The following is a 24,722-nucleotide window of genomic DNA, read 5'->3' on the forward strand; positions in this document are numbered from 1 at the left end:
TAAAGTTATCTTCTCTAAAACACTACAGAGTGAAGAGCTGTTAATGTTTGTTATGTTAGTACATACTGTAAATGAAGCAGCAGTGATGGAGGGAAGCAACTGAGCTTTTTTTTTCTATTTGTGGCTTCCTTCTTGGAATGAAAGAGGAAGTCCACTTCAATCATGCTGCATCATGCATTTTATTAACCTAATCTTAGACTGCAGTGTCTCTGTGTTTTCTTTTTTTTTGTATTAATAAAAAATATATATACATCGGTTCATAAAAAACTCATTTTTGTTGACATTTCTTCCTGTTTTTTTTTCTACAGGCACATTTCTGGAGCGTTGATAAATCCGAGACCAAAGTTCCTCCTAAACTCACCATCCAGATCTGGGACAATGACAAGTTCTCCTTCGACGACTACCTCGGTAAAGTGTGTGAGAACAGTGGTTCTCAAACTTTCAAGGACCCCCAAACTGACACAATTTAGACCACAGGCCCCCCGTTGGACAAAACTTTGAAACAACAACAGAAATACACAAATGTTTGTTCTGAGACTGAATAACGTTACTTTTCTAGTCAATGTATGTTCAAATTACGGCCAATGGTGTGACTTTTTGGAAAAATTTGGAGAAAGTTCTTGAAAAAAATGTAATATTTCTGGGGGAAAAAAGTTGGTGAAGCCCTTGAACACTCTCAAGGACCCCTGGTGTGTTTCCGTCCCTGCTGCAGGTCACCTGGTGCTGGACCTGAACCGCATGCTGCGTCCGGCCAAGTCTCCTCAGAAATGTGACGTGGATCTGCTGCAGCAGCCGCCGGAGAAACTGGTGTCGCTGTTCGAGCAGAAGACGGTGAAAGGCTGGTGGCCCTGCACCAGCGAGCAGGATGGACACAAGAGCCTCGCTGTGAGCACACACACACACTGCACACACACACACACATACTAAAAGCTCCTGCGTCAAAAATAACCCATAATGGGTTATTCTGGACCCAACTCCTGGGTTAAAAAAGGGACCAACTACTTTCTGGGTTATTTCAACACAGAAAATTGGGTTATTCTTTTTGAACAACGTTGGGTTAATTTTAACCCAACATTTGGGTTAAAATTTTGTATCTTACCCACAGCGTGATTCAAGCCTTCAATTTTCTGGTTACTGATCAACTCTAACAACCCTAAACTCTGCCTTGTACTTGATTTTATTCGCTCTGCAAGTCAGCCTGGAAATCATGGGCCCAATTTTTTCCTCAACGAGGGAGCCAATCACAGAACGGGGGGAGGGCGGAGCAAGACGATGACAACACACCGAAGCAACTTTGTTGATTCGATTCAACATGGCAGCAGATGCTTTACCATTCAATGCAGCGCTAGAAAGTGTTTTAAGTAGTTTAGACCGCAAGTTTATTTTGTGTTTTTTAGTTTTAGCGTTTTTTTCCCTATCGGATTTCTGTCGCTCTACATACTGTAGGTCATCGGGTATAATTGATACAATTGGCTATAAGCTATGTACAGACGCATTTGATAGACATTCATAACGCCTAATAAACAGCTCTGGGCTTTCGTAAACCACACCTCAAATACAAAAAAATGAACGGGTGATTCCCAGACCGAATCTCAATCCACATTGAGATGAGGTCTGGTGTTAGCCAGGCTAGTATATAACCCAAACAACCCAAGAACTGGGTTAAAATATGAGCTCTATAAACCAGAAAATATGTTACCCTCTGAAAAATAACTCATAATTTTAACCCAACAGAAGGAACCCAGAATTTGGGTTAAAGAAATGACCCAGGAGTTTTTTAGTGTGCAGACACCTCGCTCAACACCTGTGTGTGTGTTTGTGCTCCAGGGGAAGGTGGAGATGTCTCTGGAGATCGTGTCGGAGCAGGAGCAGGACGAGCGACCGGCCGGGGTCGGACGGGACGAACCCAACATGAACCCCCACCTGGAGGAGCCTCAGTGAGTCTCACACACACACTTATACACACTTACACACACACACAGACACACACACCTCAGCAGCAGACCACCTCACCTGTACCTACACCTCCTCCCTCTCCTCCTCCCCCTCCTCCAGGCGTCCGGAGACATCCTTCCTCTGGTTCTCGTCGCCCTACAAGACGCTCAAGTTCATCCTGTGGCGCCGCTTCAAGTGGTTCATCGTCCTCTTCATCATCCTCTTCTTCATCCTCCTCTTCCTCGGCGTCTTCCTCTACTCCTTCCCGGCAAGTTTCAAGTTTCACCCCAAAAAAAAACTAAAAAATGGAAAAATGGGATAAACTTAAAGGGATAGTTCACCCAAAATTGAAATTGGCTGGGAGAAGTTTCAGAGTCCTCCGTGGCTTCTCTGAGTTACAGGGGGTCTCGGCGTAGCAGTGCATGTCCATATGACGGTTGCAAATGGATACCAACTGTCCTCGTAACAAAAAGACACACCAAAAAACATCCAAATACCTCCATGCTGCTCGTATGTAATGTCCGTCTTGTATTGAAGCCCCGAAATGCAAAATTGTCCTGAAAAAAAATTAAATCAGTCTATATTTCAAGCTTGTTTGTAGCGGAAGCTTCTCGAAGTTCCTCTTCCCGGTTCGTCAAATTTTGACGAACTGGGAAGAGGACGGACCCTGGTTCGTCCAAATTAGCCCTTAGTCGACATGAGGGTGAGTAGATAATGAGTGCAATTTCAATTTTGGGTGAACTATCCCTTTAAACAGATTTGATTGTTTTTAACAGCTACAAATTAGAGATAAAACTTGTCTATGTTTATTCTAACGTCTTGTTTCCTTCTCCCCGTTTCCACAGAACTACGCCGCCATGAAGATGGTCGGACCGTTCGGGCCGGCGACGAAGCAGTGACGACGGAGGAGAAGAAAGAAATTGAGAGACGAGAGTGGAGAACAAAGTGAAGCTCATCCCTCTTTTCTCTCGTCTTCTAGTCTTTTCTTTATTTATCTGTTCAGAACAAACATCAAGGACTGAGGAGAAGTGAAGCTGACGAGACTGAACTGATTCAAAACGTTAAAACTTTATCGATCTCAATTCAATCTGAAGCAAAAAAAAACCTTAAAGAGAAAATGTCTTCCTCTTCCCTGTTCACCTCCTCCTCCTCTTCTCTCTCTCAGGTTCACCAGGTTAAATCTCTGGATTTGTTCTCTGATCTCTGGTTTATTAGCAGAGATGAATGTGTGCAGATAAGACACACACACACACACACAACACACACACACACAAACACATAGTGTTGAACAGGAAGAGTTAGAGGAGAGCGACTAATCCACCCAGATTCTATGGGATTTCCTGAAGCTACGTTTGTTCATGTGTGTGTGTGTGTGTGTGTGTGTGTGTGTCGAGGTCTTTTGATCCTTAAACAGCCGACACCGAGTGAAACAGGCAGGAAGATGGAAACAAGATGAAAAGACACGATGATGAAGAGGAGAGAGGATGAGAGAAACATTTAAACCCGTTTTTTTCTCTCTTTTCGTCTCCGTCGTTTCTTCTAAAGTCTAAAGATTTTCTTTTTTTTTTTTTTTCCTTTTTTCACCTGACTCTCGCTCGCTGTGGTTCCGACCCGAGTGGAAAATCTGACAGAGACCCGTTTGGTTCTCTCCGGGTTCACACCGGCCGGTTACGAGCCGACGAGGCCCCGTAAACAAAAGTCACATGGAGCGGCGAGCTGCTCGTTTATTGGACGAAGCTTCAGTCAGATGTGATGCTGCCAGGTCAAAGGGAGGAGGGGAGGAGGGTGGGGTGAGTTAGCGCTAATTTACCTTCTCTGGAGTTTTAAAAACTGTTAACGACGCATTAAAAACCGTCTGAATCCGAGCGTCGGTCCAGGTTCACATCGTCGCGCCAGAAACACTGACTCTCAGATGTCTTTTTTTTTTTTACCCATAAACCCTTGCATTCTCGACTGCTGCTGCTCCTAGAAACCACCTTATGAGGACGAGGATGAGAGGAAAAAACTCAAACAGATCATTGAATCGAGTGTTTATTGTTCAGGGAACGTCGAGTGACACTGTTTTTTATTATGCATCCCCTATTTGAGTATAGATAAAAGCAGATTACATCAAATTACAGATGTTACACAGTAAATGTAAGATAAAGAAAAAGAAAAACACAAAAAAAGAAGTCACTGATAGAAATTCAGAGGTGATAAATGATCTTATACTAATAAACGTATGCAAATTTATGCAAATGAGCTGGAGAACAGCTGGAACAAAACACAGCTGGATAGATTTCTTGAAGCGCTGTGTTTTTATTCTCCATGTTTTATTTTGACGTGATCAAAAAACAAAACAATGAATTAATCCAATAAAGATAGAGCAGAAGTGTTAGATGCTGGGTCCAGGTGGTGGGCGGGGCTTGGCGACTGCTCTGTTGTGACATCACAAAGTGACAGGAAGTCCCGACGGCTGGTTTTAAGGCTCAGTTTCTGGGCTTTGATACTGTCACAGTATCAATATAGAACCTAGAGCTGCTTTATAATCACACTACACAATACATGGACATCTACCTTTATACAACATGAGACCTTTAAACGCACCATCGTCTGGTGGCTTTAAAACACTGAAATATGATTTTAAACCAAGTGGGAGGCGTTCAAGAGCTCCTCTTCGGACTCTGCCGTGTCAGTATTACTTGTATTAGTGCTTTAAAAGTATTAAATGTTATTGTGGTTTCAGGTTTAAACTCTCTCTGCTCAAACAGGAGCTGGACTGAGTTGCTGTTTACATTTAAAGAAATGATGAACGTCGCCATGTTTTTGTCCAGAGGTGTGTTCAAATACAAAAAAAAACACATAAATAGGCGACAATTTGACTTGAAAATGACACATTTCACAGAATTGAACGTATTTTATCGCATCGTGGGCGTGGATATGGAACAAATATCTATCAATCAAAAAAAAAACTGTAAATATATAAAAGAAAATGTGTAAATTACTAAAAAAAAAACAGAAGAAAAAACACCAGTTTAAAGTTCTGCATCGTGTCCTAGTGCAGCCGATGTGAAGATGAATTTATTTAGATTTACACGTGATGATCTGATGGATGTTTCTTTCTTTTCTTTTTTTTTAAGTGTACTTCATTTAAATGTGTGTTTGTATCTTGAAATAGCTTTATATAGTATATATATATAAATATGAATATTTGAGAGAGCTTTAAACATCAGACAATCCTGCTGTCAGCTTTTTACGATGCCTTCAAGCTGCACTCGGATTTGACTGTTTCAGTAAATGCAACGTGCCTTTAGCCTTTAGCATTTAGCCTTTAGCTTCGCTGTCTTAACATACAGTCACACTAACTCGTGCCTCAGCGTGAATTAAAACTAAACACACAAAAAAAACAACCAAAATGCTGCTTTTTTTTTGAAAAATAAAATACATATAGTAGCCTATATAATCTGTGATTTCCTGTTGCCTTTTTGAAGCTTTTCATGAATGTAGGTTCAACGTAGAGTCACTGAAACAAAACAAAAAAACGTGGTTTGTCAGTTTGAATGTTCGTGACGTCACTAAATTTAATGTGGATGGAAGGAAAAACTGCTGCTGCATTCAAATCTGATTGGCTAAAACTAAGGCCACACCCCCTAATCAGTGATGTCATAAAGTCACTGTTTAAAGGAATAGTTTGGACTTTTTGGAAAATTAACTATATTTTATTATCTATCAGATGAGAATAATAATAATAAAACCCAATCACATCAGATTATTGGTAGAAGAGAAAATTGTCTGCAGATCAAGAAATTGATAGATTGATTGATTGATTTTATCTGAATTATCAGAATTGACGTCTATTGATAGAAAATGTTTGTTTGCGAACAAATGTCCCAAAATGTTGAACTATTCCTTCAAAATAAAAATAAAACACTGGAAAATATGAACGTGCGCTGACGTTAAACTGATTTCATTGACGACTAATGAGTTAAAGCAGAAACAATCAGTGTGTGTGTGTCTGTGTGTGTGTGTGTGTGTGTGTGTTTGATGCATTGTGCCTCATCCTCTAACAAACTCCTGATGCCTGATTAAACCGGAAATGAAACTGGTTTTTAAATGAAACAGTGTTAAAGAAAAGAGACGTTTCCTGTCGCCGTGCGTTCGTTCGCTGTTTCGTGTTTTTTTTTGTGACAAAGTGTTGATTAAAGGCGCGTTTCCATGGAGACACAGACTGAATGTATCATCGACCTGTTTTGACTTTGATCTACATATCTAAAGAGAGCAATACACTGTGTGTGCACCGCATCGTGTCAGTATTATCAATGAATAAAAACAAACTGCATTTCTGATCAGTGTGGCGTTGTGTGGTGTGTTCACCGACCCTGGGAAAAAACACAACTCCGACTGAAATTTCACTTCGATTGCAGCTCTAAGTTATTACGTTCTCTCCTCCTCCTCCTCTGCTTCCACTCCTCCGTCCCTCCTGATACCTCATCCCTCCATCCTGTAACCTCTCCTCCTTCCTCTCCTCTCATGTTCTCCCCCTCTTTTCCTCAGGGTGTTGTTATGGTCAACGTGAACTGCAGGTGAACCTCTGACCACTGTGTGTGTGTGTGTGTGTGTGTGTGTGTGTGTGTATTCTGGGTGGGCTGTGGTGGTGGTGGTGGTCTTCACTTCTCTCATTTTTGTTGACCTTCATCCTCCTCCTCCTCTTCCTCTTCTTTCCATCACTGCTTTGACTGAGTTTTCAATCTGAAAGTCTAACGGTGGCCCTGGAGGCTCAATGTTTCTGAAACTTCCTCACAATTTTTAAAGGAATAGTTCACCAAAAAATGAAATTCAGTCATTATTGACTATTATTACACGGCTCTATTGAATGCTGCTCTCTGATTGGTCCATCGCTGCGTTCTGCGGTCTGTTATTTCTGAATAATGTTCCATACAACCTGTCGGGGTTTATTTCTCCATAACAACCTCCGAACTATACATTATCCCTTACCTAATATACTACTAATACTAATACTCAGGAGTATTCATCAGTATGAGGGTGAGTCAATAATTACTGAATTTCATTTTTTGGTGAACTATTCCTTTAATTTCCATAATTTTTCGCAGCTTTTTTTAAATTTTATTTTGCAGACCGTATAATTATGTCTTTACATGTGTATAATATGTTCTTTGTACGTGTTTCATTCCCCTCCTCCTCCTCCTTCCATCACTTCAAGAGTTTTCAATCTGAAAGTCTACGGTGGCCCTGGTGATTCAATTTCTTGAAATTTCCTCGCAATTTTTAATTTCCATGATTTTTTGCAGCTTTTTCCTTTTTTCTTTTTCTTTTTTTTTTTTTTTTATAATTTGCAGTCCGTATATATCTTTACATATGTTTCACCCCCCTCCTCCTCCTTCTTCCATCACTTCAAGAGTTTTCAATCTTAAAGTCTACAGTGGCCCTTGAGGCTCAGTCTTCCTGAAACTTCCTCATTATTTTTAATTTCCATAATTTTTTGCAGCTTTTTTTTTTTTTTTTTTTTTTCTTTTTTTTTTTTAAATAATTTGTAGTCTACGGTGGCCCTGGAGGCTCAGTGTTCCTCATAATTTTTCATTTCCATAATTTTTTGCAGCTCTTTTCCTTTTTTCCCCTTTAATTTGCAGGCCATATATGTCTTTACATGTGTTTCATCCCCCTCCTCCTCCCCCGGCTTCATTCTTCTCCTCTCTCCTCATCCCGTTGCCTCATCTCTTTGCCACGTTAATCAGACTCACTGATGGATTAAATGTGGTTTCTGCAGAAAAAAAAGAAAAAAGTGTTTGTTTACGGCCAACGCATTCCCCACCTGTGTGTCTCTGTGTGTTTAAAAAGGCAGCTTTGAACATGGAGGGGTCAAAGTTCACCTCATTCACCAGACATGATGGAAAATGGCCGCGGGGGAGGCTGGCAAACAGGATTCTAGTTGTTTCATTATCACCTGAAACACACACACACACACACACACACACACACAGTGACGAGGAGGCCTATAACATCAAACACTTGCAGCTAGTAAAACTGCAGTAGCTCCATCTGTACCTGGGAGTCTCTCTGTCACACTGCCAAAGTTCAGGCTGGTGAGATCAGCTTACACACACACACACACACACACACACACACACACACACACACACACACTATAAGGACGCTCACATGTGTACAGATGTGCGTTAACAGCTTGCACTGACACCTCCGAGGCCGTCCAGAGTGCAGATGAAGTCGTCCGTCAGCGCCGATCTTCACCGTTTGGCTTCTGACTTCAGTTTACAGGACGTTTCTTTTCTTTCTTTCTTTTTTATATAGCCTATTTGTTGGATTAAATTCAGGAAAATGAATTCATTCATTCATCAGCTGCAGGAAGGAAACCGGACGGTGGCGTCGTCCTCAGATGATGACAGATGTCGTCCTGTCCTGTAGCTACGTGTCTTGAAGTGGTGGACGCACGGTGGCGATGGAAACCTGAGCGCCGTTTTTGGTTCCATGACTCACGGCTCATTCATCATCATCATCATCATCATCATCATCATCACAGCAGGAAATATCTCTGGTGTCTTGTTTCTTCATTATTATTAAAGAAAAAAGAAAAGAATTTGTGCATAAAAACGTTTGGGGGGAAGACGTTGACTACAACTCCAACAACAGGATGCATTTCTGCAGGAAACATCCTCTCACTATGCTTCAAACTGTCATTCACATACACAAGCTGCAGGTGGAAAGATGAAAGATTATTAATCTTTCGCAACAAATTATTAATCAATCAATCAATCAATCACAGCTCTCGACTTAAAGAAGAACAATGTCTGTGGGTTAAATCAGATTTCAGATTTATTTTTTATTTTTTTTAAATGGGAACAGTACATATTAAATCGTATTTGAAGAACACTGATTTATTTTTCTGTTGTTGTTTTGTCATCTGTCTGCGAAGTCGACCCGTAAAAATCACGAACAGCGCCGCTCTGACATTGAAACCCGCATTGTGGCAGAAGGTGGAACTGCAGCTTCAGTGACAGTAATAAAGCCACGCCCCCTTTTTGCCGTTTATCACAGCTAAAATTGCTGCAATTTATTTTTTTCTTCATCTCTGCAGGTACGAATGATAGATTAATTTTTCTATTCTTCTCCAGATCTACTGGGAAAATCTTGAAGATGTGCACCAGATCACCGTCGAAACCTAGGAGTTAGCTTTTAGCCTGTTGCTGTTAGCTGTTAGCTATTAGCTTGGCTAAATGTTGATCTGTGTCAGTGAGCTATTGTAACAACGTCAACATTCATTCATCAGACTGTTGACCTATCCAACTTCATTGTTTTCCTTACATTTTCCGTTAGCTCCTCTGTGATGTGGCATTTTTTGTTTTTTAATTGAAGCTAAATCGAAAACTCTTATCTCTGAATCTATTTAGATACTGTAAATGTTTCCACAGTTGTTGCTGTGTAATGTTAAACAGCTTTACCTCAAAATTCTCCAACATCTTACAAAAACAGCGACATTAGCATCAGCCCCCGAGCTGCACTTTGCGCTAATTAGCGAACATTAGCATGCTAACGTGCTAATTTACCTGATAATTCGAGGATTTTTTTTATTTTTTTTATTCTCTTCATCCACCCGTGTTTCACCCCGGTTTTTTCTCACAAATCCTGTGACTTGGCTCTTGTCTGTTGAGGTTGGACTCGCCCGCTCTGTTTTTGCCCCTGGTGCAACTTTATTGCCCCCAACTAACTCTTGTAAAACTCTTTGTAAATCTACAATTTGTGAAGCAGCAGCGTCAGAGTCGGTCCTGTCCTTTAGCTCGACGCCCCCGTTGTTTTGTAATTCCTCCTCGTGATGTGATCTCGTTGCACGGCGGCTCGTGAAGCGTTCGATATCCTCGACGTTGTGACGTTCGGCGACAGCTTCGTCTTTGCCGCCGTTTGTTTGTCTGTCTGTCTGTCTTGTTTTCGGCGTAGTAGCCCACCACCAACACACGGCTGTAAACTCATTTTACACGCCATGCTCCCCTCATTAGTCTTTGTGTTAACTAGCAGCGAGGAATGCAGCTGAACAGCTCAGTGGAAAAAGCAATATAATTTAACAAGATGCTAATCACAGGATTGTTGCGGCGTTTCGTCACCGTGTAGCTGCTCCGCTTGGACCCGGTCCAGAGCTCAGGTATACGGGGAGGCTGCTCGGATCTTCACCTTCGGCTCATCTCTTCTCACACTGGACAGATGTGAACAGCTGCTGACGATCCACGATATCGCTCATGCTCTGAATGTTTGTTAAAACTGAACTAAACATGGTGGAAAAAGTGTCACCTGTTGAAATTAAAATTTAAAATTAAACTTACATCCGGACTGAAATGGACTCATTGTTTCACACAACCAGTCACAAACATATTCAACACATCATAATAAAAATAGGCTTAAAAACAGATCTTTTAGGGTCAAGTATCTCGCCCATATACATTTTAACATGTGAACAAATGGCATATATAGCCTACATACACAATACATGCACATATAGTGAATTTCCAAGGATAAAATATGTAGCTACACGACATGCATCTGTAACAAAAAATATGTATGGTAACACTTTATAATTATAAGTACACACTATTAAGCATTTGTTAAGCATTAATAAATACTGAATTCTTCATTTATAACACATGAATACTCATTAGTGTGTAGTTTACAGATGAGTAAAACATTTTTAACTGTTTATAAACTACATACAAATGAGTATTAATGTGTTATAAATGATGAATTCAGTATTTAATGCTTAATTAATGTGTGTACTTATTATAAAGTGTTACTAAATATATAAATAAAACCAATCAGGAATGGGAACAATTTCACATATTGAGACATACGACATTCTTATGTACTGTAGATAAACTAACTGACTTCATGTCAATATGTAAATATACCTCACATTTAAATACTGTGTTCGATATGTTGTTAAATAAAATACAAATGTCAAATTTCAAACTGCTTCCACTCAGTTTTGTAAATTGTAAATTCATGCAAAACAGCTGATACGTGTTCCTGTCAAGGACAGTTTTTCATCAAGCAGTCTCTGCGTTTACCTCTAAAACAACTCTGTCTGGTAACGTTCTGTTGAACTATCCCTTTAAACATTTGTCAACTGGTTTGATGTAAAATATTAGAGAGTTTACTGTAACTAATACCTGAGCAAAAGAACAAAGATCTGACCTCAAAACAACTTTGGTAGAATTTAAAGTCAACTTTTAGGAAAATTACACCAGTAAAAGTGTCTGATATTTATTGTATGTTTGTAACAAAAGTAATTTTCTGATATTAAAACTAAACTACTAAAGTTTATTGTGGCTCTTTGTGCAGAATATTTCAGGTTCCCAGACTTTATTGAAGATCAGATTCAGAAGACTTTTCCAGGATTTTTTAGGCACAATTCCCTCAAATTCACCGACCAAAACACAGAGAGTTGGAAAAGAGACACATTTCATCCAAACTGGTGCATTGGTGTAGTAAATGATTCATCCAACACATTTCCCTTGATTCTATTTTGTTGTAACAAGTAACAAAGATGCTATAGGGAAGTAAAAGTACAGATACATGTAAATCCTGCAGATGAGGAGGAGGAAGAGGAGGAGGAGGAAGAGGAGCGTGAGAGTGGAAGAATGGGACGTCCCGACTGATCCTGAAGGGACCGCGACAGGAAACGACTGCGACATTGTGAAGGAGCGGCGAGCGGCGTTGAAGCGACGCACATCTTCAAGGTCGCGTTGTCGAAGGATGTTGTTCACACACACACACACACACACACACACACACACACACACACACACACACACACACACACACACACACACACACACACACACACACACACACATAAGCTTAGAAAAGCTGTGTAAATGTCAAGGAGAGGCTCACAGCTCCTGTTCACTTCCTGTGCGACGTTCAAGGGTCAAGGAGACAAAAGGAACCAAGAACGCCCTGAATAACACCTCCATAGTGTGTCTGTGTGTGTGTGTGTGTGTGCAGTGTGGGAGCTATAATCTTTGTCATGTCTCACACTTCAACAAAGTCCCAACAAAACCAAACAAAACAAGACAATGCACGTCTTTGTTCAGCCTGGTATTTCTTGACTTCTGTTGATGTGTTACACTAGTGTGTGTCTGTGTGCGTGCGTGTGTGTGTCAGTAGCCATATGTCTTATTTCATTTAATTTGATTTTGATTTATTCCATTCATGGTTTACATAGTTAACATGGTTGCACATATTTACATAATGTACACAGTCACCATGAATGAAAAGGAGCAGGATGAAGAAAAACGTATAGTACCTGCCCCTCTCTATTGTTATAATTGCATTGGCTTAATATCAACACCAATATTATACTCTATTTCAAAAAATTAAAGATGATGAAACATATAATAATAATAAGAAAACAAACAAGCAGAAAAGCAGTGGACACCACTCCTCTTTCTTTAACTGAGATACAGTATGCTTGTACAACTTTTCAGTTCCTTGCTTTGTGAATTCCATAGGTTTACACCTGCAACAGAAATACACATTTGTTTTAAGCTTATAACCTTGCAAATGTGTGTTTAAAATCAAGCTTCAGTCTGTTGTCCCCTTCCTCCAGTTTGAACAAATTCTGTAAATGTTCTGTTCTTTGCTATATACATTATTTTTAAGGTCAGAATTTTTTTTTAAGTGTGTGTGTTAAAGGGATAGTTCAACATTTTGGCAAATTGGCCCATTGCCATAATCCCTATAGTCATAGCAGTAGGTTCGTTACCTTTAATTGTCGGTGCAAGCTATTTTTAGAACGGCCGAGCAGAGCCGTGAGCTGCTCAGAGCTACGCTACGGAGGCTCATGGGATTTCTTGGTTTCTCTCATCAAACTCATCAAATACACAATCCAACACCTCCACAACGCTCTGGTGGACAAGTTGTGACCTGCACATTCACCACGCTATGAGATAACACAACGTTACCAGACAGAGTTGTTTTAGAGGGAAATGCAGAGACTGCTTGATGAAAAACTGTCCCTGAAGGCAACGTACATCAGTGGTTTTGCATGAATTTACCTCTAAAACAACTCTGTCTGGTAACGTTGTGTTATTATCTCATAGTGTGGTGAATGTGCAGCTCACAACTTGTCCACCAGAGTGTTGTGGAGTTGTTGGATTGTGTATTTGATGAATTTGATGAGGGAAACCAACAAAGAAATCCCATAATGAGCCTCCGTAGCGTAGCTCTGAGCAGCTCACGGCTCTGCTCCGCCGTTCTAAAAACAGCTTGCACCGACAATTAAAGGTAACGAACCTACTGCTATGACTATAGGGATTATGGCAATGGGACAATTTGCCAAAATGTTGAACTATCCCTTTAAAGTATGTGTCTGTGTGTTAAAGTGTGTGGCCTCTATCGCAGTCACACAGGGCGAGATCTTTTTACCAAACCAGTGGGACGTTGTGATTACAAATTAGCATCTGCGCTAATAAGATTTCGGAGGGACTTTTATTTTGTCTCGTTAAGGAGGATGGAGGGAGGGGGGTAAAAGGGGGGGTAAGAAGGAGGGGTGTGGGGGTAAAGGAGGGGGGGCTTTTATTTAGCTGGCTCGTTAAAGGCAGCCCTTAACGACCTTTGAGGCTGACAGTAAAAACAGTGATGAAGTGAAATGAAGTGTGTGTTATTTTAATGGCTGTGGCAATCTGCTGGAGATGTTCTGCTGTGTGTGTTGCGTGTTTGTTTTCATGTTGCATTTAAGGGCAACTTTTAAAATATCTGTTTGTTTATGCGACGTCTACACAACACATTATACACACATACACATTTCTGTGTGTGTGTGTGTGTGATTTACAGTGTGTGTTCCCAGTGCTTTCTGGTGGTCACAGTTACACAATCTCCCTCTGTGTTGTTGCTCGCACAACAATAGATAGTAAAGTGAGTTTCGTACTGCGATGATTGCTCTATAAATCTGAGCGTTTGTGAGCAGCTCATTGTTCATTGTCTCCGTCGTCCGACTCTTTATCGCTCTCCGCGTCCTCGTCAGAGCTTTAACACGCGCGTAACCAACCAGCTGCTGTTGCTGTTGCTGTTGCTGCGTAGTTTGGTTTGGTTTTGTGTTTTTGGCGAAGCCCGATCGAGTTTTTTCGCGTTGGTGACACATCAGAGAGAGGGGGGGGGGGGGGGGGGGGGGGGGGGACCGCCGGCGACAGACCGCTTTAATCCAGTTCACGCGAAGTTTATAAGGTCCAAGCCGGGGGTCCGCGAAGTCGTCGTCTGCGTTGTTGTTTTGGGGTGAGACCGGGTCACAACCACAGTTTTAATAATCTTGGTTGCGTTCAAAGCCATAAAATAGAATCAGTATTTCTCAAAGCCACAGTTATTTTTATTTTTATTTTTATTTTTTTTTTCATCCCGTTAATGAAGCTCCAGTCCTGAGTCAGACTCAGTCCTGCATGGTGTTTATGTTCTTCTTCCCTTTCTTCTTCCTCTTCTTTTCTTTTCCATGAGGTGAAACTCACCTGAGCAGGTGTGTGTGTCTGGCCTTCAGGTGTCAGTGTATATTCATGTAATACTCATACACAAGTGTAAGAAACAGTATCAAGCAGTCACATTGTTGTGGATTCGTTTTTGTTTAAGCCTCACTTCCTGTTTCACTTCCTGTATCATTATAATCAATTAGCATTGTACTATCATACTGATATATTGTTATTTTTGGTGATATTTTGATTATCATTAGTAATATACTGTGATAGTACTGTATATACATTGTTGCGTTGTTAATTTTGATTATAATGAAAGTTTTTTTTTTTTACTTCTTCCTACTCCTTTTCGAACATGTTGTCCTTTTTTTGTTTGCATTTTGTTGGTTGTTTGTATTTTGTTGTTGTAGAAGTTGTTTTATTTAATAGATACTTTTTATTTTATACTTTATAAAACGTTTTATTTGTTTATTTTAAATTTTTTTCTCTCTGATCATGGAGATTTTGTTTAAGTTTTGTTTCATGCATGTTCGAAATAAAGATTTCAATTCAATTCACTTCCTGTCTGACTTCCTGTTTCACTTCCTGTCTCTGCACTGATCCTCGACCTGTTGAGACCGGCTGAAATCAACAATCACCATTAAACGCCTCGTTTCGTTTCACAGCACCACCATAATCGTGTGATAAACTCTACGTATCCATGGCGACGACAGTCAGAGCGGCGGCCATATTGTTTTCAGATCCGTCCGTCCATCCGTGCGTCACGATCTTGTGGACATACTGTAGATATCTCACCAACGCCTTCACTGAACTTCCTCAAATTCACCACAAACATTCACCAGGACTCAGTGATTGGCTGGTTAGAGTTTGGTGGTCACAGTCCAAAGGTCAGAGGTCACGGTGACCTCACAAATTTGCAGTTTAGGCTTTGTCAACGCAACAGTTCAGTCTATCACCTCGAGGGAATTCCGTCAAATTTGGCACAAAAGTTTTGGAATAAACTGATCAGATTTTTGTGGTTGAAGATTAAAGAAGAACATGATTAAAAAATAATAAAAGAAGAGTGGAAAAATCATAAAAGTATAAATAATAAAATAAGATGAAGGTCAAAGGTCAAGGGCCAGGCTGATTTTGGACCATCCTGGTTGGAGAACGGTGGAACATGGAGGATGAGGATGAACTGCATCATTTAACTAGAAAAAGAAGCATTTCCTGCAGAAAATGCATGTGAATGCTGAAAGCAGCTGAATGCTATTGCTGAAGCAATGCTGAATGAGCTGAAGAAATTGTTGAATCAAGGCTAAATTAGCTGAAGAAACTGCTAAAGCAATGTTGAAAAAGGCTAAAGCTGAAACATATAACTTGTAGTATGAGATGAATGTCTTTTAAAGGTAAAAAGCAGTAGAAATGCTAAAGGGAGAAGAAAACATTGAAATCCTGCATGTTTAAGTGTAACGGTTGAATAGTTGAAATCTGCAGCTAACCTGACAGGAAGGAAAACTGATGAACCAGCGCTAACATAGCTGAAGCAATGGCTGAGAATAAATGAAAAAGTAGAAGATGTAAGATTTTGTATGAAATGGCTGGAAATTACTTTCAGCATTCACACTAATTAAAAACCCGGACAGGAAACAGGAAGTACCAAAATAAAAGTCCACAGCTCACTTCCTTCTCTTCCCTATGTACACGCAGCGGTGCAGGAGGGTCCAGGCCTTCAGTCTTCTTCCTTCAATGTCACAACCTTTATTGACAACAGCAGTTCGACGAATGGATGGGTGGATGGGTGGACCACCATGAACCTGGGGTCAAAATCTCTTCAGTGGTTTGTGGAGCCAACGAGCCTCAGATTAATATTTTTCATCCACTTATAATGTGGTTTGTGTGTGTGTGTGTGTGTGTGTGTGTGTGTGTGTGTGTGTGTGTGTGTGTGTGTGTGTGTGTGTGTGTGTGTGTGTGTGTGTGTGTGTGTGTGTGTGTGTGTGTGTTGCAGCTTCAGAAACGTTTATATTACAAAAAGAAAGAAAGAAAGAAAATCATTTCCAGCCAAAAACCCTTCCAGGTCCATTCACCTCCATCTTTTCTTCCTCCCTTTGTTAAGTGCTTTAACTTATGTTTCCTTTTTATTATTTTATTTCTCTTTTTCATTTTAACTTCCTGTTTCTAAACCCACCTCACTAATTTTTATTACGCTTTCTTTCCTCTTTCTTTTTTCCCTCCTGTTTCTTTTTCTTTTATTATAATTAAATGTTCGCTGTATGTATGTAATTCCTTAAAGCCGGAGCTTATATGGCGGCGCAGCAGTAAAAAGTTGGATCAGTGGAGAGTAAATGTTTGGACTCGCGCTGATGCAAATGACCAATCAGACGACCGGGACGCCGGCCAGCGTGATGATGTAATATCCTGTCGGGGTTAAATGCTTTTATTTTCAATGTAACTTGGACTCTTTGGGTCTTTTCTTTCTTTCTTTCTTTCTTTCTTTCTTTCTTTCTTTCAGCGTGATGATGTAATATCCTATCGGGGTTAAATGCTTTTATTTTGAATGTAACTTGGACTCTTTCTTTCTTTCTTTCTTTCTTTCTTTCTTTCTTTCTTTCTTTCTTTCTTTCTTTCTTTCTTTCTTTCTTTCTGTCTTTATATGCTTTCTTTCTTTCTTTCTTTCTTTCTTTCTTTCTTTCTTTCTTTCAGCGTGATGATGTAATATTCTGTTGGGGTTAAATGCTTTTATTTTCAATGTAATTTGGACTCTTTCTTTCTTTCTTTCTTTCTTTCTTTCTTTCTTTCTTTCTTTCTTTCTTTCTTTCTGTCTTTCTGTCTTTCTATTTTTTCTTTCTTTCTTTCCTTGCATCAGTGAGTTAATGCTAAACACATACACACACACACACACACTCTCTCCTCCTGTAAACGCGAGCAGGAAGTCGAGGCCTCAGACGTCACAGAGGAAACAGAGGCCAAAACTTTATTCCAATATGTTTTTATTGCTGCGATTATTAGATTTCATAAAATAAATCCATTTTAACTGAAATTACCGCTTGTTTTGTGTGTATGTGGGTAAGTGTGTGCATAAGTGTGTGTGTTGTGTATCCGTGTCCACGCTCTCAAACATGGGGCCCTTTAATCTGCAAATGTTTTTCGCATCTGTATGTCTGACATTTAATGACATCGGTGTGTGTGTGTGTGTGTGTGTGTGTGTGTGTGTGTGTGTGTGTGTGTGTGTGTGTGTGTGTGTGTTGGCCTGTTCAAAGGCGTCTGCTACAATCGACCCACACACTGGTGCTAATTCTGTTCCACAGCTTGGCTCAGTTTCCACTTAACATTAAAACAATTTCCCTGACTTCAGCCTAGGCCCTAGTCTACTCTAATCTGCTGACCTACTCTGTGTGCGTCTGTGTGTGTGTATGTGTGTGTGTGAACATGTATTTTCCACATGTTCCTGTGTTGCTGTTTGGTTTCCATCTTTCTTTCAGTTCTAATTCTTCGTCCACACAATGTTTTTTCAAATTCATGCAAAAATTCCTGTCAGGGGGCAGTTTTTCATCAAGCAGTTTCTGTATTTCCCTCTACAACAACTCTGTCTGGTAACGTTGTGTTATTATCTCATAGCGTGGTGAATGTGCAGGTCACAACTTGTCCACCAGAGCGTTGTGGAGTTGTTGGATTGTGTATTTGATGAGTTTGATGAGGGAAACCAAGAAATCCCATGAGCCTCCGTAGCGTAGCTCTGAGCAGCTCACGGCTCTGCTCCGCCGTTCTAAAAACAGCTTGCACCGACAATTAAAGGTAACGAACCTACTGCTATGACTATAGCGATTATGGCAATGGACCAATTTGCCAAAATGTTGAACTATCCCTTTAAGTTAATGCTAAAGGATGAATAGAAACAGAAACATTGTCTCTTTTCAACTTGGGCCTCGTAGGAAAGCCCATTCTTTGGTGTGTTGTAAATACGATATTCAATTCAAAGCTGCAGTTAAAAGTTGAAAAAGCTGAAAAACAGTGAATGTGACTGAATTCACTGTTAATTAGTGTGTGTGTGTGTGTGTGTGTGTGTGTGTGTGTGTGTGTGTGTGTGTGTGTGTGTGTGTGTGTGTGTGTGTCTCTACCGCATCATGATGAAGGTGTGTCAAACATCTAATGTAGACCGTTGTGGCTCTGAAACCTCCTACTGTGAATGTTATGACTCTAACACATGTGGCTGACGCACACGCACACACTCAAGATGTTTCACATACTTTATTAATTTAAGGTTTTATGGTAAATGTAGACTGTAATCATGCAGCCATAATGTGTGTGTGTGTGTGTGTGTGTCTGAGGTGACCACACACACACACACACACACACACACTCTGCTCTCCTGCTGTTTTAAGAGCGCTGGTTTTGATGGCGCAGACCGAGGCCTCTCACTGGTTGTTGGCAGGTGTCCAGCAGCCAATCAGAGGCCTCGGCCAATTAGAGCGTCGACGCTGCTCAGAGCAGACACTTGTGTGTGTGTGTGTGTGTGTGTGTGTGTGTGTGTGTGTCCAACATGGTTTTTTACAGGCTGCTCTCTGCGTGTGTCGTACGTGTTACAAGGTGTTTGTGTTTGTTTGTGTGTGTTGTACATATTTTAGTGCGACCCCCCCTGGTGGTGTGTGTGTTTACATCTTAGCTGACTAATAAAGGGCTTCTGGTGTGTGTTTTTGTCAGTGTGTGTGTGTGTGTGTGTGTGTGTGTGTGTGTGTGTGTGTGTAGTCCAGACTTCAATCTTCAAACCTCATCATTATTTAGAAATAAACGGTCAAACCTTAAATTTCCTGCTACTTTCTCGTTCTTTCTCCATTTTGTTTCCTTGACTCAGACAAATAAAGTTTATACAAATCATCTATGTGTTTATACTATACTATATATAGGCAGTGACCTGTAAACTATTCAGTATACAGTAATATTTCACATTTAATCATCCCTACAGAGACCTGGAGTTTGTTTCCTGGTTGTTTCACTCCTCCAACTCCATCACAGCTCATATACAGAACAAAAAAACATACATTATGATATAAATACACACAAACTCTCACATACATTACATGAACAATCATCTAACGGAGTCTCTTGTTCTAAATATAACAAAATTATGATAGTAATAAAGTGGATAAGTAACTATACATGACACAATGTGATCAATGCTGATAATGTTAATAGTTCAAAAATTGTTGCAGGAAAAAAATATAATAGTTTGAAGCTATTCATGTTGTCAGGAAGACAGTTATTATCGGTAACCCTTTAATTTACAGGCCGTTATGTCAACATTACGTCATAATGTCAAGAAATAGCCACGAAATAACAATTGATTGCATAGAAATAGCCCAGAAATATCGGTCAATTTCAAGGACTTGGTGGAGAAGAAATTCTGTCTTTTCCCAAAAAACTCACAGCATGAAAAGCATGTGTAATCTTTTGCCTTTATGAAAAACAAGACATCACTATGAAATGAATAGTTATTTCTTGGCTATTTCTTGACATTATCACGTAATTAGTGGCCTGTAAATTAAAGGGTTATCTTATTATCTTATATGAACCAGACGAAAAGTTGTCAAAGTTGAACATTACAGTAATAGTTGGAGGACGTTCAGAGCTTTAAGGCTCATTCCAGTGATCGTATTTAGGTTTAATATTTATGCATTTCCCTGTGACCAACGTGATGTAGCCTACAGGACAGGATCATGGAGCTGAAGTTAATCTTTGCAGCCGCAAAATAACAAAAAAAAAACACGACACATCTCTTTGAAATGCTTCATAAAACGTCAAAGTTGGATCTGAAACGATCTCTGGGTATTAAAATCATATTAATCGCTTCTTTACATGTACGTTTGAATGATTTAGTTGTTTTTTTCAGGGTGAGATGACATCGACTGAGCCAAAAAAACTTTTTCCACAGTTTCTGGTGATAATGTGTCTGCAGCTTCAGCTTCAGTCTGTGTTTGAGGGATCAGCTCCTTCTTCCTACGGATGTGGAGCTTGAGGTCGAGGCCGAACGGTGTTGATCTCATTATTCTTGTTCTATATGTTTTTTTTCCTCCAAAGAAATAAAAAGGAATAAACTAAGTTAGCTTTTTACGGCACACACACATTAACAGACACACACACACACTCCCACTGACTGCTAAAGACCATTTGTGTAAAAGGGGAGGAAAGAATAAATAAATGTTTTCAGTAGCTGGAAAGTTATCAAGTCCTTAGTTGGAGGGCTACACAAACATACATGCAGTCTAGACTCTCCCTCACATACACACACATACATACACACACACACATAGGCTACTATACACGCGCACACTCGCAGCAAGTCTTGCTCCAGTACCAACACAAATAACATGGGCAGAGAAAAAAAGATCATCATGGTAAAAATGTGGTTCAGACTGCCAAGGCCACGGTCCTCCCTTTTATCACAATAAATCATGGCGAAAAAAGTAGGAATAGTAGTGTGTGTGTGTGTGTGTGTGTGTGTGTGTGTGTGTGTGTGTGTGTGTGTGTGTGTGTGTGTGTGTGTGTGTGTGGGCAGCTGTCTAAGCGTTGCGTTTGTTTTCCATCCCACTTATAAAGGTCGGAGCCCTCGGGAGTCATTATATCACCCTGATATCAATGTGTTTGAGCTGAAAATATTACTGTGTGAGTCATGTGTTTTCACTGATATAATTAGTTTGAAAAGTGCAATTCATTATTTAAATGAATGGTTTTGTGTGTTTTTGTATTTTTCCAAATTTATATTGCGAGTGCACACACACGCGCACACAGACTGAGTGTTAACATATGTGCATGTATTACACCATAAGTATCAATTAGGAAGAGAAACTGAGAGAGCATTGACAATTTATGACCAATCAGTGAACATTTACATTCCCTCTGATACTTTCAGCTGTATTCAAAACTGCTACAGTCACTACTGCTATATCTTAACATATCAAAACAAACCGTAGCCTCGGCTTTAACATGCAAAGAGTCACTTGTTGATATCAAATCCATCGATAATTCACCCAACAGTTTTAGTTTTACAGTGTTTTAGCACATTTAAGATCATTATTTAGGTTTTCTGGGTCATACACAGTACTTAAAATAAAGCGGACAGTCTATTTGTGTTCAGTGTCAATGTCAATGTCAACTTTATTTATATAGCACATTTCATATGACATGAACACACTCAATGTGTTTCAGGATAAAAAACACGACGGCAATACATGTATAGGCCTACAGTGCATATTAAAACAAAAGCCAGTATGGAAAAAATAACAAAAGATAAAACAAATAAACAAACAAAATACTAATTTACAGCTTGTGAAAACAGATTTTTAAATAGCTAAGCAAATTACCCTACATGACTGGTTCAAATTTGCCATTTAAACGCCAATAGATAACATAGCTCATAGCTCTCATCAGACTAATTCCTCAACACATCAAGAAGCTAATTTTTAACAAAAAGAGTCTAAAAATAGTTTAGCTAACTGCTAACAGACAACATTAGCAATTAGCTGGAGTATTAGCAGCTAAATAGCCGTGTTGGCTAACATATCCTGTAGGGTTAGCTAGCACATTAGCCAAAAATGTATGCTAACTTTGCGAGGCAGCATTGGTTTGTTCAGGGCCTATTTGTATGGCTCCCAAGTGGTTAAATCAGTTAATAATGTTTAAAATATCATAGCAGAGGTTATTTGTGTCACTCATACTTAACATTTTTGAAGTTGTATTGTCTCGGTTGTCAGGAACAATCCTGTCAAACTGGTATAGCCATGAAAAAAAACATAGTATAGGCTACTGCATATATTTCCATTTTAAAGACGTATGCTTCCTGTGGAAACTCTTGTAATTCACAGTAGCCTAACTCATTTCTGTATTTTCTTACATATTATATAATGTAAAACAAAACAATTTCATGAAAACATAATAGGAAATGTTGACCCTAGCTGCATCAGTGGTCTAGTAGAGGCGAAACACTCAGGACCAGTGAGTCCATATCCATCTGTCACCGGGATCAAACCCACGCGCTCTCAGGTACAAGACGCTGTCTCTAACAGAAACTGCTCCTCCAGGCGATGTAAACGGAGGAGCAGGAGGAGGAGGTTTTCATTATATTTTAAGAGTCGCCCCTGTTATGTTTTTACAGCCCGGTTAGCTACAATATAGGCTTTCTCCACAGTGAGTGAATGGGAGCCATATGGAAAACACAGTACTGTACCTGAGCAGCTATTTAAGTCACACAGACAGGGTATTGTACTGTATGGATGGAGAGAAAGGAGGGAGGTAGAGACAGAAAAGAAAGGGAGGAAAGAGAGGAGGTGGAGGGATGGCAAGGGGAAGGGGAGGAAAGTGGGTAGAGGAGGAAATAAAGAGGTACCCTACAGAAGAAAGGAACGGGAAAGTGAGGAGGTGAGGAATAAAGGAAGGATAGAGTATGAGAAAGGAGGGATGAAGAAAGGAGAAAAAAGAGAGGAAAAGACAATAGATACGAAGGAAAGGAGGGATGAGTAGATAAAGGTCAAACTGTTTTTTAGTTTAGTGATTAACTATGACAATCACTGTATCATACAATCTGTTTTTAATTCAAATTGATGAATTGATCATCTATATAAATCATCAAAATAATAAAAACGTACCCTTCAATTTCCCACATTAACGTATTTTGGTTCTTTTTTTTTTTGCAGTAGTTGAAATATTCGGTTTAAACCAAAAAAACTTTGCATCTGATAAATGTTCTGTCCATCTACGAGCTCCAATCAGCTATAGGTATAAAACGACTTAATCCAGGTTTGAAATTAAGCCAAACTCCGTTAAACTTGGTTTATTTATTTAAAATGAGATAAATCCAAATCAAATGAATGAACATAAATGAATATATACTATGAATAATCTGCATGTTCAACAATCAATTAACCGTTTACGACTGCTTTTCCTCAACAAAACATTAGGCTACTTTGTTAGCTAGCTAGCTAAAACATTTCCGGTCGTTTCCAAATTGTCTTCTTACAGTTTCTAAGTATCTTGACAAAAATGCATCTCCATCGAAAAACTCCTAAGGGTTTTGTTTGTAAAATGCTGTAGTAGCCTCCTACTCCTACTTGAGGAGCTCAATTTTGGTCAAATCCATCTAAAAAACGCAGCTGTTTCAAAAGCTAAAGTCAATCAGAAATCACAGTTTAAGGTTTTAGTGCAACAGAATTTCATTTCTTGATGTGAAAAGGTTAAAACCTTGTTGGTCCGGTCCAATTAACAGGGTTATAAAACTGAAGGGTAGAAACCAGCTGTTAGCCTAATAATAGAGACCTAGATCCAACATGGCCGCCGCCGGCTGAAGTCTGGTTTCATATTTTTGGTCGTAACTTTAACTGGAAATGAAAAGTAGGAAAAACATCATCATCATCATCACAGGTTCAGAGCTGCACCTGTGCTGTCGACGCCGCTGAAGGAAAAAACCTCCACCTGCTTCCTGTTTCGCTCGCTGACCGCCGGTCACGCCACGTCGCACATTCTTTGGCGGACGGGATTTGCATTACAAGTGTTTGTCAGCGTTGGTTACTTTGCGGTCCGAGTCCAGACTGTGAATAAATCACATCGTTCGGTGGAGGGAGTGAGAGAAATGGAAAACAGAGGAGAAAAGAGTCGAGGTTGGAGGAAAAAGACGTAAGAACGACGACTCGGCATCGATCAGAGCGATGACCTAACGGACAGGGCCGTTGTATAGGGAAGAAAGGTGATGATAATTCTAGGGGCCCAGCGCCCAGTGGGGCCCATAAAAAACCCCAGTAGTCTAATCTTTGTATGACTGATTTATTCTGCGTAAGACCCTGACTAATACTCATAGTACACTGTAAAAACTCAACATCTTTCCAAGAATATTTGTCTTATTTCTTGTCCAAATGTCTCATTTCTAGTCAAAACTAATCTCTTTCCACTTAAAATAAGACTCATTACCTAAAAATTAACTTGTTTTTAGATAATTTTCACTTAAATTCACAATAAATAGAAAAATCTGCCAGTGAAAGCAAGTTTTTTGTGCTTGTAATAAGGAAGAAAAATTTACTCCATTATCAGATTTTTTCTACTTATTCCAAGTGAAAATATGCTTGAAAGAAGTAAAAAAAAAAGTGTCTAAAAACAAGCTACTTCTAATATGATGTGTCTTATTTTAAGTATAATGAGATTTGTTTTGACTAGAAATAAGACAAATATTTTTGCTAAGATACTTGGGTTTTTGCAGTGTAATGCTGCATTAGCATCAAAACAAAGAAGGCTAAATAAAAAATTATAATACATACGTAGTCTAAGAGAAAAAAAAGAGGAAAAGTTAGGGGGAGGGGCCCA

At 39.7% G+C, this 24,722-nt stretch overlaps 1 protein-coding gene across 1 annotated transcript in view; it reads left to right on the plus strand.

Annotated features, from left to right (window-relative positions):
- Nucleotides 1–24,722, plus strand: part of dysf (dysferlin, limb girdle muscular dystrophy 2B (autosomal recessive)) — a 247,009-nt gene that overhangs the window by 124,231 nt on the left and 98,056 nt on the right. The window contains exons 52-56 of the mRNA XM_083993329.1: nucleotides 309–408; nucleotides 713–885; nucleotides 1,828–1,937; nucleotides 2,056–2,203; nucleotides 2,781–3,720. Coding sequence (XP_083849455.1) covers nucleotides 309–408; nucleotides 713–885; nucleotides 1,828–1,937; nucleotides 2,056–2,203; nucleotides 2,781–2,834 — 585 coding nt within the window. The 3' untranslated portion in view covers nucleotides 2,835–3,720. The remainder of the gene's footprint in view (nucleotides 1–308; nucleotides 409–712; nucleotides 886–1,827; nucleotides 1,938–2,055; nucleotides 2,204–2,780; nucleotides 3,721–24,722) is intronic.

Source organism: Trachurus trachurus, assembly GCF_905171665.1.
Source record: "Trachurus trachurus genome assembly, chromosome: 18".
Taxonomy (NCBI): Eukaryota; Metazoa; Chordata; class Actinopteri; order Carangiformes; family Carangidae; genus Trachurus; species Trachurus trachurus.